This window comes from Nomascus leucogenys, chromosome 13 (genome assembly GCF_006542625.1).
Source record: "Nomascus leucogenys isolate Asia chromosome 13, Asia_NLE_v1, whole genome shotgun sequence".
Taxonomy (NCBI): Eukaryota; Metazoa; Chordata; class Mammalia; order Primates; family Hylobatidae; genus Nomascus; species Nomascus leucogenys.
Window position 1 is genome coordinate 87620742 of NC_044393.1, and position 21160 is coordinate 87641901.

General features: G+C 43.7%; 1 protein-coding gene and 1 non-coding gene across 3 annotated transcripts in view; both read right to left on the minus strand.

Moving 5' to 3' along the window:
* Window positions 1-21160, minus strand: part of SVOPL (SVOP like) — an 85431-nt gene that overhangs the window by 14289 nt on the left and 49982 nt on the right. For both annotated transcript variants that reach the window (XM_003261396.2, XM_030825815.1), the window contains 5 exons: window positions 20562-20635; window positions 18659-18864; window positions 17848-17959; window positions 16475-16556; window positions 12020-12109 (listed from right to left, as the gene is read on the minus strand). In XM_003261396.2, the coding sequence (XP_003261444.1) occupies window positions 12020-12109; window positions 16475-16556; window positions 17848-17959; window positions 18659-18864; window positions 20562-20635 (564 nt within the window). The remainder of the gene's footprint in view (window positions 1-12019; window positions 12110-16474; window positions 16557-17847; window positions 17960-18658; window positions 18865-20561; window positions 20636-21160) is intronic.
* Window positions 15567-15695, minus strand: LOC115838134. The gene has a single exon (XR_004033177.1). It is a non-coding gene; the product is annotated as a small nucleolar RNA SNORA40 (small nucleolar RNA).

Genomic DNA, 21160 nt, shown 5'->3' on the forward strand with positions numbered 1-21160 from the left:
GCAAGCTAAAAAAAGATAAATTACCCAATTAAAATATGAATAAGAACATTCAGTACCATTCCTAATAAAAGAAACACTAATTACAATAATAAAGAGGTATCATTTATTGCCAGTGAGATTGGCAAAGATGAAAGACTAACATCTGTGGCAGATATGTGAAGCAACAAGGCTCTCAGGCGCTGGTACAAGCTCGCCCAAGAAGACTTGAGCACAATGTACCAAAATGAAAGCAAGCAGACCCCTTCACCTACCAATCCAACTTCTGGGGATTCACCCTAAGGAGATAATTGTACAATTGGATAAAAATGTAAGCACAGCTGGGCCCAATGGCTCACGCCTGTAATCCCAGCACTTTGGGAGCCAAAGTGGGGGGATTGCTTGAGCCCAGGAGTTCAAGCCCAGCCTCCAAGCTGGGCAACATGGCAAGACACCATCTCTACAAAAAAAAAAAAAAAAAAAATAGCAGGGTGTGGTGGTGAGCACCTGTAGTCCCAGCTACTCAGGAGGCTGAGATAGGAGGATCATGTGAGCCCAGGAGTCGAGCTGTGATCGCAGCACTGCCTACCAGCCTGGGCAGCAGAGTGAGATCCTGTCTCAAAACAAAACAAAAAACAAAAGCAAGCACAAGGATGCTCATTACTGTTTTTTTTTTGGGGGGGGGTTGGGGGAAGGGGGATAGAGTCTCGTTCTGTTGCCCAGGATGGAATGCAGTGGCATGATCTCAGCTCACTGCAACCTCCACCTCCCAGTTTCAAGCAATTCTCCTGCTTCGGCCTCCAGAGTAGCTGGGATTAAAGGCACCCGCCACCACACTCAGATAATTTTTGTTTAGTAGAGACGGGGTTTTGCCATGTTGGCCAGGCTGGTTTCTAACTCCTGATGTCAAATGATCCCCCTGCCTCGGCCTCCCAAAATGCTGGGATTACAGACGTGAGCCAGCATGCCTAGCCTTATTATTGTGGTTTATATTAAAATTTTTCTGAAATAGTCGAGATGTTCAATAATACAGAACTGAAAAGTAACTTTTGGGATATACATACAATGAAATATTTTTCAGCCTAATGCTTATTTCTTATATTTATGGACATGAAAAATGTCTACAACATATGAACAAAAGATCTTTTTCTTCCTTTTCCTTTCCTTCCTTCCTTTCCTTTCTCCCCTCCCTCTCCTCTGTCCATACATAAAAAAAGTAAAAGAGAGAGAGAGTAAAAGAGCAGGCTATAAAAAGTACTATGGGCCAGGCGCGGTGGCTCACGCTTGTAATCCCAGCACTTTGGGAGGCCGAGGCGGGCGGATCACGAGGTCAGGAGATCGAGACCGTGGTGAAACCACGTCTCTACTAAAAATACAAAAAATTAGCCGGGCGTGGTGGCGGGCGCCTGCCTGTAGTCCCAGCTACTCGGAGAGGCTGAGACAGGAGAATGGTGTGAACCCGGGAGGCGGAGCTTGCAGTGAGCCGAGATCACGCCACTGCACTCCAGCCCGGGTGACAGAGCGAGACTCCGTCTCAAAAATAAAATAAAATAAAATAAAATAAAAAAATAAAAAGTACTATGATATTTGGGTGAAATTTATACTTTTTTTTTTTTCATTTGGGCCTACATCACTAACGCTGTATATGCATATTTACACACATACATAGAAAAATATATTTTAAAAGCCTCATTAAAATGTTTATCTTTGTTATCATTAAATGGTGAGATATTAGGAAAGTTTCAATTCTACTTTGTAGGTTTTTGTGTTTTCAGGATGGAAGAAAAAAAATCACATGTGGCCAAAATTGCCCTTGGGAAATCTCTTAAATCACTCAAAATACAACACACACAAACATAAATTAGAGGCTAAGATCCTCTCCTTGACCAAACCCTAGGCCAGCTCCTATGAGCCCTCTTCTCCACCAGGCCTCGACCTTGCCCTGACACTTAAACACTAACGTGGTTTCTAAGAGCTCAAGGACACACCCTTATGAGGCTCCAGCCACCCTTGAAGGGCCTCCCTGAGAAAACTCAAGGCTGCCCAAGAATCTATTTGTTCTAGCTGACACCTGAAGATAGGGCCCCAGGTTCCCAGCCTCGAAGGAGCCTAACTTTAAAGAGCGCCACTTAGCAAATCCAGGTGGGATTTACACAGACTGACACCCCCTTACAGGTATTTGTAATGTTGTACTTCACTGACTGTGTCACTGTCAAGCCCCTGCCACCCTCCTTAGACCGCTGCCACTCTCCCTTTGAAACACCGTCACCTCTGTACAAATGGAGGCTGAGTTCAGTTCACCGTGGACTCTTCTCTTTTGCAATAGTTATTACTGATTAAAACCTTGGCCGGGCGCGGTGGCTCACACCTGTAATCCCAGCAGTTTTCGGAAGCCAAGGTGGGCAGATCACTTGAGGTTAGGAGTTTTAGACCAGCCTCGCCAACATGGCAAAACCCCGTCTCTACTAAAAATAAAAAAATTAGTGGGGCATGGTGGTGTGTGCCTGTAGTCCCAGCTACTCAGGACGCTGAGGCATGAGAATTGCTTGAACCCAGGAGGCAGAGGTTGCAGTGAGCTGAGATCGCACCATTGCACTCCAGCCTAGGCGACAGAGCAGGACTCTGTCTCAAAAACCCCCAACCCCGCAAAAAAAAACAAACAAAAAAACCAAACCAATCCTCACCCCTTTAACTAGTGCCCAGCTCTGTTGATCTTTGACAACGTACAGTTTCTCAATAAGTTCACGGCTTATTGGAAATCACTTCTGAAAAAATCAAATGGATGTAATTTGATTCCCATTAACTTGTGAAGTTCTCTGTCATCTTATGAGCTGATTTTTTCCCCATGCTTCAAGAGAACATCAGGCATTTATATAGGACAAAAAGATCATCTTTCAGCTGTAACCATTAAATTAGGGGGTTGTTTTTGTGACCCTTGAAAGATAAGACTTTATCTTTCATCCTTATCCAAGCCAGGCTTAATTTGTGTGTGTGTGTGTGTGTGTGTGTGTGTGTGTGTGAGAGAGTCTCGCTCTATCGCCCAGGCTGAAGTATAGTGGCGTGATCTTAGCTCACTGCACCTCCACCTCCCACATTCTAAGGGATTCTCCTTCCTCAGCCTCCTGAGTAGCTGGGATTACAGGTGCCTGACACCATGCCCAGCTAATTTTGTATTTTTAGTAGAAACTGGTTTTCACCATGTTGGCCAGGCTGGTCTCGAACTTCTGACCTCAGATGATCAATCAGCCTCGGCCTCCCAAAGTGCTGGGATTACAGGCGTGAGCCACCGCGCCCAGCCAGAAATGTAAATTTTTTACACAGTCAGGTTTACCACCTTTTCCTATATCTTTATAGTATAATAGAAAGCATTTTCCAGAATTCTGAAATCTCCTCTTTCATGGCAATAATACATGGCAATGTGAATTGAGAGTTGTCTTATAAGCTTGCTCTACCCTTTCCCTCCTCCAATTTACTCTCTGCAAGCAACCAGAGTGATCTTTTTATTATCTTTTTATTTTTCTGAGACAGAGTCTCACTCTGTCAGCCAGGCTGGAGTGCGGCGACACAATCCTGGCTCACTGCAACCTCCGTCCCCAGGGTTCCAGCGATTCTCCTGCCTCAGCCTCCCAACTAGCTGGGACTACAGACGCGTGCCACCACGCCTGGCTAATTTTTGTATTTTTAGTAGAGATGGGGTTTCACCATGTTGGCCAGGCTGGTCTCGAACTCCTGACTTCAGGTGATCCACCTGCCTCGGCCTCCCAAAGTGCTGGGATTACAGCCATGAGCCACCGCGCAGGCCAGAGTGATCTTTTTAAAAAACAAAACTGATCATATCCCTCACCTGCTTAAAACCCTTAAAGTTTTCCCACTGCTCCTAAGGTAAAAATCTAAAGTCCTTAATATGCCTGGAAGGCACATTCTGTCCCTGCACTTCTCTCCATTTGGCTCACCATGGCTATTTTCTATTCCTGGAACACATTGATGTCTGTCCCACCTCAAGGCCCTCAAACCAGCAGTCATTCTACTTGAAATGCTGTTTCCCTTTACACAGCAGTCAACTTCTCATACTTCAGATCTCAACTTCAATATCACCTTCCCAGAGAGGACTGCCTAAAAAAGCCTGTCACCCCTTTTGCTCATTACCATAGTACCTCCAAAGCACTAATCACAATCTGGAATTATTTTACATTAATTGCCTATTGATAAAGTACCCAACTTGAATGTAAGTCTCTTGAGGGCAGGAACCTTGTGGTGGTGTGCTGTCAAATGTTCAACAACAGGTTCTCAAAAAATCCAAGGCCCTGACTTACATCATTTGTCAATTTCCGCAGTGTACACACTACCACCATGACTAATTTCAAACAATGTGACATTAACCAGTTTGCAATTTTTCCTGAAAATTTAACCATCCGCTTTCGAAAGCGAGTCCAGGCCAGCTCCAGCACACCACTGGCACCTCATCTGGCTTATTGATCACTGCAAATAAATAGAACTAGAACAATGGCAGGCACAGAGGACAAGTTCAATAAATGTTTTGAACATTCAGTTGGGATAAAATAATTATTGATTCTATGCTAACAAATAGACTATAGCTAATTGAGTCTCTTTTGCTGCTCTAACTGCCAAACTACATAAGAAGTCCTCTAAAACTTGTAGAGAATTACTCCAGAAAGAACTTACTGAATGGTCACCAAAATAGGACCCTGAATTAAGGAATTCTCCTTCCTCCTAATAGAGTGTCTGTTTGTCTACTTTGCTCTCTTCTGAAACCTGAAAGGCTGAATGATTTCAGCTAGAAAAAGCAGAGAAGACAAGCAAATATATCGGAGTTTGTAGGAGGCTGTTCCGCTGAATTTTGGCAGCATTTCAACTTTTTTGTTTTTTTTAAGACAGAGTCTCACTCTGTTGCCCAGGCTGGAGTGCAATGGCGTGATCTCAGCTCACTGCAACCTCCGCCTCCTGGGTTCAAGTGATTCTCCCGCCTCAGCCTCCTGAGTAGCTGGGATTGCAGACGTGTGCCACCATACCCGGCTAATTTTTGTATTTTTAGTAGAGATGGGCTTTCACCATATTGGCCAGGCTGGTCTTGAACTCCTGACCTCAAATGATCCACCCACCTCAGCCTCCCAAAGTGTTAGGATTACAGGCGTGGGCCACCACGCCCGGCTGGCATTTGAACTTCGAAGGGGTGATAAGGTTGAAGGGACGAGGCTGGAGATTTGGGGATGACAGCTATGCGACTGACAACGGAAGTGAGTCAGGCAAAGAGGCTGTTTAAAAGTTTTGCTCGAGTCACAAATGGGCTTTTCCACTGACATCTCTTTGAGGAGATTTTATCGAGATTTTAAATGCTTTTCAATGCTTTTTTTGGATGCTGGACCATCTCATTTGATGAAAACACCATGTGAAGTCTGGCCACAAGGGAGAGGTCTTTGTTGCATTACCCAAATCACAGCCACACACTGTGAGGCTGTAAGGGCCTGTGCTGCAAGCCTAGGGTAAAGCCCAAAGCCATGGATATGCTGAAAGGACATTAACGTCCACAGTAGGTTCCAGCAGTTCACACATCACTGAACCAAGGGATGCCTGGTGTTATGGACTGGGTGCTTCTGTCCCTCCAAAATTCATAGGTGGAATCCTCAATATGATGGTATCACAGTTGGATGTGGGGCCTTTGGGGATGATCAGGTCATGATGGTGGAGCACTCATGAAAGGAATTAGTGTCCTTAAAAAAAAGAGATCACAAGGCTGGGCACGATGGCTCACGCCTGTAATCCCAGCACTTTGGGAGGCCGAGGCGGGCAGATCACGAGGTCAGGAGATCGAGACCATCCTGGCTAACATGGTGAAAACTGGTCTCTACTAAAAATACAAAAAATTAGCCAGGCATGGTGGCGGGCGCCTGTAGTCCCAGCTACTCGGGAGGCTGAGGCAGGAGAATGGCGTTAATTCGGGAGGCGGAGCTTGCAGTGAGCCGAGATCATGCCACTGCACTCCATCCGGCCTGGGTGACAGAGCGAGACTCCGTCTCCAAAAAAAAAAAAAAAAAAAAAAAGTTTGAGACCAGCCTGGCCAACATGGTAAAATCCCATCTCTACTAAAAATACAAAAATTAGCTAGGCATAGTGGCGGGCGCCTGTAGTCTCAGCTACTCGGAAGGCTGAGGCAGGAGAACTGTTTGAACCTGGGAGGCGGAGGTTGCAGTGAGCCGACATCACGCCACTGCACTCCAGCCTGGGCGACAGAGTGAGACTCTGTCTGGGGAAGGAAAAAAAAGATCACAGATGTACCACCCAGTTTAAGAAAGGAAAAATTTTTTTTTAAATAAAATAAAAATAAAAGACCAGAAAAAACTCTTTCCCCTCTTTCTGGATGTGAGGACACAAGAAGGTAGCTGTCTCTAAGCCAAGAAGGGAGCCCTCACTAGACCCAGTTTAAGAAAGGAAAAAATTTTTTAAATAAAATAAAAATAAAAGAGACCAGAAAAAACTCTTTCCCCTTTCTGGATGTGAGGACACAAGAAGGTAGCGGTCTCCAAGCCAAGAGAGCCCTCACTAGAACCCAAACATATGGGTGCCCGATCTTGAACTTCAAGCCTCCAGAACTATGAGAAATATGTTTCTGTTTTTATAAGCCACCCAGTCTGTGGTACATGCTATAGCAGCCTGAACTAAGACACCTAGCTAGGGCTAAAGTGACTGATCTCTTGAAGTGTCCCAGAATAAGTGGGGAGGCAGCCCCTGACCTATTGGCAGAGGCCTTGCACTGGTCCCTTCTGTATTTCAGTGAATCTTTAATACTTTTTTTTTTTTTTTGAGATGCAGTTTTGCTCTTGTTGACCAGGTTGGAGTACAATGGCGCGATCTTGACTCACCACAACCTCCACCTCCCAGGTTTAAGCAATTCTCCTGCCTCAGCCTCCCAAGTAGCTGGGATTACAGGCGCGCACCACCAAACCTGGCTAATTTTATATTTTTAGTAGAGACGGGGTTTCTCCATGTTGGTCAGGCTGGTCTCAAACTCCTGACCTCAGGTAATCCACCTGCCTCAGCCTCCCAAAGTGCTGGGATTACAGGCGTGAGCCACCACACCCGGCCCTGAATCTTTAATACTTTTGTAGCAAAATTTTCCTTTATTGTTTTCTTGGACTACATACTCATGACTACTATTATTTTTTACCATCATTAGTTTCTAACAACTAAATATCTTAAAATGTTCTGATTTAAAGTTTTTCAGTGGGTGAATTATTATTCATTAATTTGTTTATTTATGACAGAGTCTTACTCTGTTGTCCAGGCTACAGTGCAGTGGTGCAAACACAGCTCATCACAGCCTCAAACTCCCAGGCTCAACCAATTCTCACACCTCAGCCTCCTGAGTAGCTGGGACTATAGGTGCATGCCATCATGCCTGGCTGAAACATTCAATTAATTAATAAATTTATTTATTTATTTTGAGACAGAGTCTCACTTTGTCATCCAGGCTGGAGTGCAGTGGCACAATCTTGGCTCAGTGCAACCTCCGTCTCCCAGGTTCAAGCAATTCTTATGCCTCAGCCTCCCAACTAGCTGGGATTACAGGTGCGTGCCACCACGCCTGGCCTAATTCTTATATTTTTAGTAGAGACGAGGCTCTACCATGTTGGCCAGGCTGGTCTCTAACTCCTGGCCTCATGTGATCTGCCCACCTTGGCCTCTCAAAGTGCTGGGATTACAGGTGTGAGTTACTGCGCCCAGCCTGAAACATTCATTTTAAAAGAGACCTTTGTATTAAGCTTTTAGTCATTAGAATGTGTAAACATATTACTGATTAAAATGTAATCATTTTAGTTTAACTGGTTTAACAGCTTGTTTTAGGCAAAAAAAAAAGAAGGGGGAGCAAGAAGAAGGAAAAAGAAAAAAAGTGGAAGAATAAGAAGAGGAAGAATTAAGTGAAAGGAAGAACTCATCTCCCAGTCTTCCCTATTGATAGCAGTGCCTCCCAGAGGGTGGCCTGCCATCAGCTGCATCAGATTTGCTGGGGATACTTAAAAATATAAGTAACTGAATGGGTGCGGTGGCTCACGCCTGTAATCCCAGCACTTTGGGAGGCCAAGGCGGGTGGATCATGAGGTCAGGAGATCGAGACCATCCTGGCTAACACGGTGAAACCCCGTCTCTACTAAAAATACAAAAAATTAGCCAGGCATGATGGCAGGTGCCTGTAGTCCCAGCTACTCGGGAGGCTGAGGCAGGAGAATGGCATGAACCCGGGAGGCCGAGCTTGCAGTGAGCTGAGATCGGGTCACTGCACTCCAGCCTGGGCGACAGAGCAAGACTCCGCCTCAATATATATATACATGTATATATATGTATATATACATATATATGTATATATATATGTATATATACATATATATGTATATATATATGTATATACATGTATATATACGTATATATATGTATATACATGTATATATGTATATACATATGTATATACATATATATACATGTATATACATATATATATACATATATATGTATATACACATATATATACGTATATATACATATATATGTATATACATATATATACACATATATATACACATATATGTATATACATATATATACGTATATATATATATATGTAACTGCGGCCAGGCTCAGTGGCTCACACCTGTAATCCCAGCACTTTGAAAGGCCAAGGTGGGAGGATCTTGGAAGGCCAGCCTGATCAACACAGTGAGACCTCGTCTCTACTAAAATTCAAAAAAATTAGCCAGGCATGGTGGCACATGCCTGTAGTCCCAGCTACTTGTGGGGCTGAGGTGGGAGGATTACTTGAGCCCAGGAAGTTGAGGCTGTAGTGAGCCCTGATCATGCCACTGTACATGCCTGGGTGACGGAGTGAGACCTTATCTTTAAGGTGGGAGTGGGGAGGAAAGTAGGTAACTGATCCCATCTACAGAATTGGCATCTGTGAGTGGAATCCAAGGGATCTGTTATCAAGTTACCCTAGTAATTCTGAGAAGCACTGAAGTTTGAGAACTACCTTTAAGGCAAGTGACTAATTAGCTCATGAAAGTGACACCAAACCCTACTGTCTACTTGGAGCAGCTCACGCCATCCTAAACCGAGGCAAATATCCTAGGAGCTGGCACAAAACTTCCCAGATTCGAAACCTGCCCAGTCTAAACCTGTTAAGGAAAGCAGAGCATCTTGATCGCACAGAGATTGATACAATACTTTCCAAAGTTAAATTATTGAGAAGTATCCATTGGAATAGCATTTCACCTTGACCATTATTGATCATCATGATCATATTAGCTAACATTTACCGAGTGCTTACTATATGTCAAACATTGGGTTAATTGCTTTACATTTATTCATCTCATTTCATCCTTAGAGCAAAACTCTGTAGAGGGTGCTATTCTTTATCTCCACTTTAGAAATGAGGGTAGCAGGCTGGGCGGGGTGGCTCACACCTGTAATTCCAGCACTTTGGGAGGCCAAGGCGGGCTGATCACCTGAGGTCAGGAGTTTGAGACCAGCCTGGCCAACGTGGTGAAACCCCGTCTCTACTAAAAATACAAAAAATCAGCCAAGAGTGGTGGTGGGTGCCTGTAATCCCAGCTACTCGGGAGGCTGAGACAGGAGAATTGCTTGAACCCAGGAGGCGGAAGTTGCAGTGAGCCAAGATCATACTGCTGCACTCCAGCCTGGGTGACAGAGCGAGAGAGAGTGAGAGAGAGAGCACGCAAGAGCAAGAGAGAACGAGAGCAGGCACGCACACGTGAGAGAGAGAGAAAGGAAGGAAGGAAAAAGAAAAGGGAAGAAAGAAAAAAAGAGAAAGAAGAAGGAAGGAACGAAAGAGAAAAGAAAGAAAGATAGGAAAAGAAAAGAAAAAGAAAAAGAAAATGCAAATAAATGAAGGGAGGGTAGCAGAAAAAGATAACTGAGAATTACAAGGAGTTAAGAATCCGTGTGGGCTATAGGATGCTAAGCATTCCAGCTGGGTTCTTTCCTAAACCACAAACCCACCAACAGCAGCATAGCCTCTGGGATAAATACCCACAAATGCCCAGGGAAAACGTTCCAGGTGGTCGAGAACTCAATTCCTAATGAAAGCTTGGAAAATGAACTATGCCTCAATTCAGTCACCCAGAAATAGCGTTAATGTTTTACTACTGGCAGGGTGCAGTGGCTCACACCTGTAATCCCAACACTTTGGAAGGACAAGGCAGGAGGATGGCCTAAACCCAGGAGTTGGAGACCAGCCTGAGCAACATAGTGACACTCCATCTCTAAAAATAAATAAATAAATAGTCAGGCATGGTGGTGCATGCCTGCAGTTCCAGCTACTGGGGAGGCTCAGGTGGGAGGATCCCTTGAACCTGGGGGGATTGAGGCTGCAGTGAGCCATGACTGTACCCCAGCCTGGGCAACAGAGCGAGACCCTGTCTCTGGAAAAAGAAAAAAAAAGATAACTTTTTTCATGTCTAGGTTCTTTTCTGAAAATGACGAAATAAGTATTAAGGAATTTTGAAAAGCAAAAGCACCAGACAAAAGGCATCCCCATTTTTCTTTAAGACAGGTGGGGATTAGCTTGGTTTCTCAGATGTTAAAAAAAAAAAAGAAAAAGTGAAAAACAGGTAGGGAAAACACTCCCAAGATAGTTTTACAAAATTTGTGGTAGCAAAATCCCTGTGTTAAATTGTAGGAAATACACGTTAAAGTCTACTCAGCCCATCCCAACTCCCGTTCTCTGCAATTTCACCTCTGCCAGCTGCATTTATGTATAATCCTGACTGTGGGCCACAACTGAGTTAGCTCAAGCACGGACAACTGGACCGATGGGGGTCTCTAACTTGGGATTCAGAGAGAACTAATCAGTGTCTTCCAGAGGCCAGAGCGAAGTGTGTGTGTTTGGGATTTGTGGAGCTGCCACATGCGTAGGCAAGCACAGCACCCTGGTGCAGGGAGGAGGAAAGCCTGCATGCTCAGGTGGAAATGAGTGACCACAGGCACCAGACAGAGAAAGAGGACAGAGCCTGGGCTCCTGTGAGTGCCCCACTCCCAGACCGGGCTTGGCCTCATTCCTGCCTCTTTTTTTTTTTTGCTACAGCCAGGTCATGTGGATTTCTGTTTTTTTTTTTCTTTCTTTTGAGTCTCACTCTCGCCCAGCCTAGAGTGCAGTGACGCGATGTCGGCTCACTGCAATCTCTACCTCCCGGGTTCGAGTGATTCTCATGCCTCAGGCTCCTGAGTAGCTGGGACTACAGGAGAGCACCACCATGCCTAGCTCATTTTTGTATTTTTAGTAGAGATGGGGTTTCACCATGTTGCCCAGGCTGGTCTCAAACTCCTTACCTCAGGTGATCCACCCACCTCAGCCTCCCAAAGTGCTGAGATTACAGGCGTGAGCTACCGTGCCCCAGCCTGGATTTCTGTTTTTTGCAGCCAAAAAAAAAAAAAAGACTGACAAGTACAAAGCAGCAAGCTCCATAGCCCTCTGAGGACCCAGGACCCCGAGGGTCACCATACCTGCCTCTGTTGTTTCTCCTGAAACAAGCCTCCATCCATGGCTCCAAGTCACCCTGGGATTTTATCCCAGCCTAAGCCTGGCTCACCTGTGCCCCACACCACCTCCCTGCACCTCAGCTGAACCTGCCCGTACTCTCAAGGCTGTTTTACTGTTGCCATCTGGACAACTGACCAGACAACAATTCTAACTCAGGGTTAGTGCCCACTGTCATTCAACTGCCCAAGCTTCTCGTGTTGACCATTGTTTTCCATCTTCCCCCAATAATACCCATTTTAAAATGGAGCAAACCCTGAATGCAATGCAATGCCTACTACTGACTGGAAGGCTGAAAGCCTGGTAGCAGATTTAGCCTCTCTCTCTACCTAAATCCATCAAACAGCAGGGAAAGGGCACCTCCAGAAAACTCATTGAGTCAACAGAAATCCTCCATTCTGCCCTTAATGTGAAGGACCCTGGGTTCCTCTTTCCCCACCTCTCTCAGACTCTCTCTCCCTGCAGAGTCCTCAGCCGTACCTGGGATATAAATGGCGCCACCATTGCACCAATGCGACACAGGGAGCCGCTGGTTCCCATCCCCAAAGCGCGCATCGTGGTGGGGTAGACCTGCAGGGAGAGGCACAGAAAGTACCAGTCAGATAACGTCTGTCCTTCCCCGAGCCCTCCTCTTCCCCTTCCTCCCCAGGTCAGGCTTTGGAATGCATAGAGCACCAAACACAGTTACAGAATATGGAATAGAAGGTGTTGATTTTCTCAGGTACACAACTTTGAATTTTTGGGACAATATCAGCAAAAAATAAACACTTCAAAATTATCCTTTAAATGAGCAAATTCCAAAAATGTGTTTCACTGAAGATTCCAAATATAATTTTAGAAAGACAAGCTCTGGAATCAGAGAGAAGAGTGCCACTTCAGAACTATAAATATATAAAAGTGATTCTACTGAATGGGAAGAAAATACTCCCCAGAGATCTGATGAAGTCTTCAATACAAATACAGTTAAGAGAATTAACTAGAGAGCCAGGTACTTGCCACACCATTCCCTGTGTTCTTATTTTTACTTCTTTTCTAAAATTAGGGATGGGATCTTACTATGCTGGCCGTGCTGGTCTTGAACATCTGGCCTCAAGCAATCCTTCCACCTCAACCTCCCAAAGTGCTGGGATTAGAGGCATGAGCCACCACACCTGGCCCCTGTGTTCTTATTAAATTCCCTAGCCTCTTTGCTGTTGCAGAATCTTACAGCATAATCTATCTATGTATCTATGTATCTATCTATCTATCTATCTATCTATCTATCTATCTATCTATCTATCTATCTATCTATCGACAGAGTCTCACTCTGTCACCCAGGCTGGAGCACAATGGCACAATTTTGGCTCACTGCATCATCCGCCTTCTGGGTTCAACCAATTCACCTGCCTCAGCCTCCCAAGTAGCTGGGTTTACAGGCATGTACCACCACGCCTGGCTAATTTTTGTATTTTTAATGAAGGCGAGCGGGGGGGTCTCTCCGAGTTGGCCAGGCTGATCTCGAACTGCTGACCTCAGGTGATCTGCCTGCCTCAGCCTCCCAAAGGGTTGGGATTACAGGCATGAGCCACCATGACCAGTCCTTTTTAACATTTTATTAAATTTTTATTTTTATTTTATAAAGACAACGTCTCACTATGTTGCCCAGACTGGTATCAAACTCCTGGGCTCAGGCAATCTTCCTGCCTCAGCCTCCCAAAGTGCTGGGATTACAGGTATGAGCCACCATGCCCAGCCGTATTCTACTTTCTTGCTGCAACTTTTTGATATTTATAGTAAAATCTAATTAATTGGTTTTTCATTGATTCAGAATTCTTAAAGGAACTAGAAGTTTAATAAGTCAGCAAGTCTTATCGAATAGAATTGTAGGGAGAATACTTTCTAGGAAAGAATGGTTTCTCAAAATGTTGGAACATTTTCTTAGTGCTATAAAATACTGACAAAACAGTTTTATCAACTCTCTAAGGCAAAGCATGTAGCCCCCTTTAGTTGCCCACATCTTTGCCACCATCTGTCAAATGCAAAAAGCAAGATGCTTTCCGCCTCACAGGACACTGCTATATTTACAGGAGAAGGTTTGGGGGTGGAATATCTTTATGGGGAGCTTTATTATTTTCTGAAAAATGAGGTTGCTATGACTGAAAATAATGAATTCAGGTGATGGCTTCTTTGCTGTAATACCGATAAAGTCTTTTGTTCACATTGTGAGTCATCTGGAAGATGGAATAACAGAAAACTATCATTTTTAGTTACATATCTTTTTTAAAAAACAATATAAAAAATAAAATACTGGCTGGGTGCGGTGTAATCACATCTGTAATCCCAGCACTTTGGGAGGCCGAGGCGGGCGGATCATGAGGTCAGGAGATCGAGACCATCCTGGCTAACACGGTGAAACCACGTCTCTACTAAAAATACAAAAAATTAGCCGGGCATGGTGGCGGGCACCTGTAGTCCCAGCTACTTGGGAGGCTGAGGCAGAAGAATGGTGTGAACCCAGGAGGCGGAGCTTGCAGTGAGCTGAAATCACGTCACTGCACTCCAGCCTGGGTGACAGAGCAAGACTCTGTCTCAAAAAATAAAATAAAATAAAATACTTAGAAATGACCCTCAAAATGAGCAAATTCCACAATATGTTTGACTGTACATCCCAAATGCAATTCTAGAAGTACACCATGTTATGCATAGATTTTTTTGGTTCATAAATTTACAAAATGACTTTAGATTTGTTTTTGTTTTTAATTATGCAAAATTATTTTCTTAACTATGCAAAATTATTTAAAGTCAATAATTTTTTTTTCTTTTTGAGACAGAGTCTCTCTGTCACCAGGCTGGAGTGCAGTGGCTCGGTTTTGACTCACTGCAATCTTTGCCTCCCAGGTTCACGCGATTCTCCTGCCTCAGCATCCCAAGCAGCTGGGATTACAGGCACCCGCCATCATGCCTGGATAATTTTTGCATTTTTAATAGAGACGGGGTTTCACCATGTTGGCCAGGCTGGTCTCAAACTCCTGACCTCAAGTGACCCACCTGCCTCGGCCTCCCAAAGTGCTGGGATTACAGGCGTGAGCCACCGCGCCCAGCCAATTAATTTTTATTCTAGGAATTTCATGTTGTAATTCCTTCCACTGTCCATCAAGTTCACCTTAGTTCCCCTACAGAGCTGGAGTAAAATTTATCATCAAAAAATCTTCAAGTTAGCCCTTTTTAATAGAACTGATGCTTAATCCAGATGTCCTGTCAGCCCATAATTCTTTTATTTTGGCTTCTTTCATCTCCTTTTAATATGGATTTACTGACGAAGACTTCAAAATTCACCAGAAATCTTTGGGATCCAATTTCTTAAACCAATTTACTTTAGGGTCATTTTTGGAGTAGGTGGATCTGCCTCGTTCTCCATTTGACGCCATCTGTAACTATGCATGAGTTCAAATCATGTTCATTCCTAAGCTATCACACCTCAAGAACAGCACAGACCTGTGGAATATGTCAATATCTTTAACCCCAGACATCATGTTCTCAAGATAAAAGCCTTTAAAACAAAAAGTCATCTTGATATATCAAGTCAACATGAAACTGGAATACAAAATTGATATAGCTGAGATTTTCCTCATATATTATGCTTTCAAATTCTCTATAGTCCTAGAACCAAACTTTTTTTTTTTTTTTTTTTTTTTTTTAATTTAGAGACAGGGTCTTACTTTGCTGCCCAGGCTAGAGTGCAGTGGTGCCATTAGAACTCACTGCAGCCTCCAACTCCTGGGCTCAAGCAATCCTCCTGCCTCAGCCTCCCCTTCCTAAGTAGCTACAATTACAGGTGCATGCCCCTATCCCTGGCTAATTTTTAATTTTTGTGGAGGTGGGGTTTTGGTTTCCTTGCCAGGCTGGTCTTGAACTCCTGGCTTCAAGTGATTCTCCCACCTCAGCCTCCCAAATTCAGGGATTGCAGGCATGAGCCACTGTGCCCAGCCTGGAACCAATCTTTATGGTTATCAATACTCCAATCATTTTGGAGTGTCTCAGGCATCATAATACCCCTTCTTATTTGTAGCAAAACTTATACTGAACAATGAGTTCTGGATTACAAAAGAGGATTGACTTTTTTGTACCTGTCTATAAGTTAACTTTAGATTTTGTTAATGGAACTAAATGAAGTATTATGTATAATTCAAACATCTCATAGCTTTCTATTTTTATCTCTGTGTGGGAGAAAAAGTACTTTTCTCTGCGGGTTTAATGGTTTTTGACATGCCAAATCTTTAATCGCGATAGACTTCCCCATTTCCTGCCATGAACCTGAAGGCAGCTTTATCAGTATCTAAAGTACTGTTTCCTGTAGCTCAACGAATGACAAAACCAGTTAAAATACTGTTAAGTTCCCTATTCAAATATTGTTTCATTTCTAGGAATATTAGTTCTTTAAAGTGGGAGGTTTATGAGGAAATACTCCAGCTACCTCAGGCAGTACCTTGCATATAGATGTATTAATTCAATAAATTAATAAAGAATAAATCAAGATTATATTTAAATTTAAGCTTCATGCAGCAAATAACAGATGGAGGGAAAGGGATCTTCCAAAAGAATAAAAGTGAAAAATGTATTCTAATTTCAAAAAGAGAGAAAGGAAATTCTACATTTGACAACAGCGTGTTGCTACCTATTACTTCTGGAAGCCTAGTGCTAGGGCAAGGAGGTGTTTTTTACATGCGTGCTATTTAAAGAAAGGAAAAAGATCCTATCTTCCAGAGACTGGCTTTCAATAGACTGAATGGGGAAGGGGAAATTCACATCAAATAAACTTCTGGTGTCTTTTTAACAGATTGTTTTTAGAAAATCATCAAAAGTCAACAGAAACCAGGGATGCATTACCTTTGGATGGACACCCCAAGTAGCTCACCTTACACACCCTTTGTAAGCAAGCCTTGCATGAAAACTCACCTCAGCTGTGTAAATGTAGATGGTGTTGAAGTTTGCAGCTACCAGAGCCCTCAGCATGAAGAGGAAGCCAATCAGGCCGGCACTAGAAAACAGGAAGCGGAGAGAAATTATAAAACGCAGCATGGAGGACCACCTCCCATGGCCCAGCTTCAAGTGCACTGTGGATGCTGAGCTACAACCACAGATAACTCAGAACCTGAGGGAGGTGCTGCTTCTCAGCTGGCCTGACTGTGGGGTCCTTAAGCAAACCTCCTTCCAGTCTTACTCCCCGCTGCCCTCTCCATTCCCCAATGCTGCCATTCACCCTGGCCCCTCACATTAGCGTAACTGCCTGGCACAGTGGCTCACACCTGTAATCCCTGCACTTTGGGAGGCCGAGGAAGCTAGATCGCTTGAGGCCAGGAGTTCAAGACTAGCCTCAGCAACATAGTAAGACTTTTTTTTAAGACAGAGTCTGGCTCTGGTACCCAGCCTTGGGTGCAGTGGCACAATCATGGCTCACTGCAGCCTCAGCCTCTCAGGCTCAAGTGATCCTCCCACCTCAGCCTCTTGGGTAGCTGGGACTATAGACATCCACAACCACACTCAGCTAATTTTTGTATTTTTTGTAGAGATGGGGTTTTGCCATGTTGTCCAAGCTGATCTTGAACTCCTGGGTTCAAGTGATCCACCCGCCTCAGCCTCCCAAAGTTCTGGGATTACTGGTGTGAGCCACCAAATTTTTTTCAATTGGCCCAGCATGGTGGTGTGTGCCTGTAGTGCTAGCTACTCAAGAGGCTGAGGCAGGAGGATGGCTTGAGCCCAGGAGTTAGAGGCTGCAGTGAGCTGAGATCTCACCACTGCATTCCAGCCTGGGTGACCAGGTGAGAGAACCTGTCTCAAAGAAAAAAAAATTAGCACACCTGCTGCTACCATCCCCTGGCAAATAGTGCAGAGAGCTTGTAGAATAAATGATACATATCAGAGCTCAGGCCACTCCAGGACTGCAAATTAAGAGTGAAATGAGCAGAAGGCACAAATAAGCACACTGTATTACTAAACTTTCTTGGCACTGGTTCAAATAATGTGATAAACAACCAGAGTCCCGATTCTCCAGGAAGCATTACATAACGATCCTCAACATTTTGGTAGGTAAAGTGAGTACACCATCATTGGCACCCAGAATCCTGTGATAGCTGGAGGAAGATGGGGTCTGTAGGAAGAGGGAAGGGGGGTAGTGGGGAACAGGCAAGACCATTCCAGTCAAGCAGGCAGCCCATTTGCTACTCTCCTGGGTGAAAGGGACTTGTCCCTGAAACTACTGAACACCATGGGTCAGGAGACTCCACTTAGAAACCACTGCACAAAATCTGAAGCAATTAAACAGAAAATACCTTGAAGTGCAAATGTTGAGGAGAAGGAAGAATAAAGCCGTGCATCCCATGGTAATGGAAAGGCTCAGCCGTCTTCCCAGGAAATTGATGCCCAGTATATTTAAAGGATTCACTAGAAAGCAAACAGTAAAGATAATTTCTGGAACCTTGGAAGGCAAGTGGCATATTGCAACACTGGCATGGATTCATCCTTGTCGTTTCAGAAAGAAGCAACTTCATCCAAACCTCACAAGTGTTCCAGCCAAAATCCAGTCACGTTGTCATCAATTTCAAGACTTTTTACATATACTTTACCCACGTGGGTCCAGGAATGATAGGCACTGGTGTCCAGGATACTTATTAAATCATGCAGGTCTATTGTAGATTGCCAGCTTGCTAGGCCCGTATTTTAAGTGTTTTATATGTTTTCATCAAATTCAAGGTGCCACTGATTTTTTTTTTCATCAGCTCAGTTTAACATTCAGCCATTGATTTTTAAGTACCATAATTTTATGTCTACTAAAATAGAAATAATGCTGTCAATTGCAATCTAACAAGCCATTGTAAGCCACATTCCAATTTCAGAGATGTTAAAATGTAAGGGTGAAAAAAACACCTTACAATTGATAGAATACAGCACTTCAAAGCTCTACTCCTCCAGACTTCTCTTGCCAATACCAATCCAAATTGGAGATTTTTCAGCACTACTTGGCGACTTACTCAGTTCTGCTAGGCAGGAGCGGTGTCACAGGGTCACACTTCTCTCAGCTAATACTCAAATGCACATAGACCACCCAAGACAGACAGACCCAACACGCAGAGGGACACTTACGAGCAATTTCACCGATGGTGCTGATGATCATGGTCTGATAGTCAGAGGGTGCAAACATGTGGCAGTAGCAGGGGCTCTGGCTCTCCCCTGAGTCCCCCCCCATCACCACCACCTCAGAGTCGGACTTCGAACCACAGACCAAGTCCCGCTCCAGCAGCTCAGCACTGGCCAGGATAACCCCATAGTAGGCAAAAGAGATTCCAAGCCTGGAAGAGAGAAAAGAACGTCACTAGCAAACGCTGACACCAGACCTGAAGGATGAGTGGGGAGGGGATACCAAGTGGAACGTGCAGCATGTGAAAAGCAAAGAGAGCAGAAAGTCAGGCTCAGACGCCACACAGAGCATTCGTGGAAGTGTCTCTTACACATCATACAGATGTACACATGCCTGTTGGGTGTAAACCTAGGAGCAGAATTGCTGGGCCATAGTATACACATATTTCCAGCTGTTATAGATACCTCCAGTTTGTCAAAGTGGCTGTACTAATTTGAACTCCAGTCAGCTGTGTATGAAAGTTCCAGTCACTTTTCCTCCTTCTCAATCCTTGGTATTGTCAGTCTTTCATTTTAGCCATTCTCGTGGACTGTTGGATTTGTAATGGTATCTTGTTGGGTTTTAATTTGCATTTCTCTGGTGACTTTAAGGTTGAGCATGTTTTGATGTGTTTATCTGGTATATGTTTTGGTGAAGTGCGTGTTCAAGTCTCTTGTGTATTTCTAAATTGGGCTGTTGGCCGGGCATGGTGGCTCATGCCTGTCATCCTAGCACTTTGGGAGGCTAAGGCAGGAAGACTGCTTGAGGCCAGGAGTTTGAGACCAGCCTGGGCAACAAAGCAAGACCTATCTCTACAAATGCAAAATAAAATAAATTTTAAAACTTAAAAAATTTTTAAAAAGTTAAAAAAATAAACTGGGTTGTCTATTTTTCCTGTTGAAAAAATTATATGTCTAATATATAGCATATTTTATATATGTGTGTGTGTGTGTGTGTGTATGTATATATAATTTGCTGGAAATATACATTGCAAATTTCTTCTCCCCATGGATGGCTTACCTTTCAGGTTCTTCATTTTTTTTTTTTTTTTTTTTTTTTTTTTTTTTTTTTTTGAGACAGTTTCATTCTGTCACCCAGGCTCGAGTGCAGTGGTGCAATCTCGGCTCACTGCAACCTCCACCTCCTGGGTTCAAGCGATTCTCCTGCCTCAGCCTCTCAAGTAGCTGGGATTACAGGTACCCACCACCATGCCCAGCTAATTTTTTTGTATTTTTAGTGGAAACAGGGTTTCACCATGTTGGCCAGGCTGGTCTCAAACTCCTGACCTCAGGTGATCCGCCTGTCTCGGCCTCCCAAAGTGCTCAAAGTGCTGGGATTACAGGCATGAGCCACCGTACCCGGCCTTCTTCATGATATCTTGACACAGTTCTAAGTTCCTAATTTAATGTATTAAAACTCATCAATCTTTTCCTTTATAGTTAGCACGTTTTAGTCCTGTTTAGAAAATCTTTGCTTACTCAAGGTCATGCTGCAGAGAAATGAATCACAGAGGGTACCACAAGAGTCTATGCCATTGGACTTGATGATTGGTGACTTCAAAGGACCAGTTTCTGTCATGTGGTGAGAAAAAGACCAGGCTGCAAAAGTTAGGAAGTGAGCTCATATGCTCGTAAGAAAAATTTAAGAACTGGTTGAAGACAATTAGGGATTTTTCCTCTGTCTATGTATCCATTTACTTATTTATTTAGTGGTGGTAGTGTTTGTAGAAAGACAAGACATTGCTTGTCTTTGTAGTATTTGGAGTTGGTCTTATGTTTTTCTCCCTAGTGGCATTCACATAGATTTACTTAAAAGGCTTCCTCCCAATGCATCTATTTAAAACTAGTTTTGAAATAATTACACTCTTACCATATGACCCAGATCTGTAACGTGGTCCGTAAATATTTAGCATCCAATAGGTCTGCAAATCTTCCTCTTTTTTTCTGGGGTAATGAAAAGGAGACAGAATATACTCAGCAGATTAAGGATGAACGAAGGTGTTTCCACTGTTTTCGATCATAGAAGATGAGAATCATATTGGAGCATGGTGGCCTGGCATAACCACTCAGCTCCTATGAGTACAGCTGACACAAACCCAGAGATAGTTGTTTTAAACACATTTGTCTCAGCCAGATCTGTCTTTTGGCTTTTTCTTATCATTGACAAGTACCAAAACTCACTGAACTTAAGATCCTAACCTTTTGCTCTTCCTCTGCTCACCAGCACTGGCACGGGGGTGGGGAGGGTAGGAGGAAACATGAAAAGTGACTGTGAAACTGATGAGAGATTCTTTTAAAATTAACATTAAAACAAAAACTCTTATATTAAAAAAGAGTATGAGGCTTGTTAAGAAAACAATGGCATAAAGTTGAAAAAGGAGTGAATGCCTAATTTCTTTTTCTGTCTCTAAGGGGTGTAGTTAGCAAGAGTTCTTATCCATAGTACCTATTCAATACCTTTGGATAAAA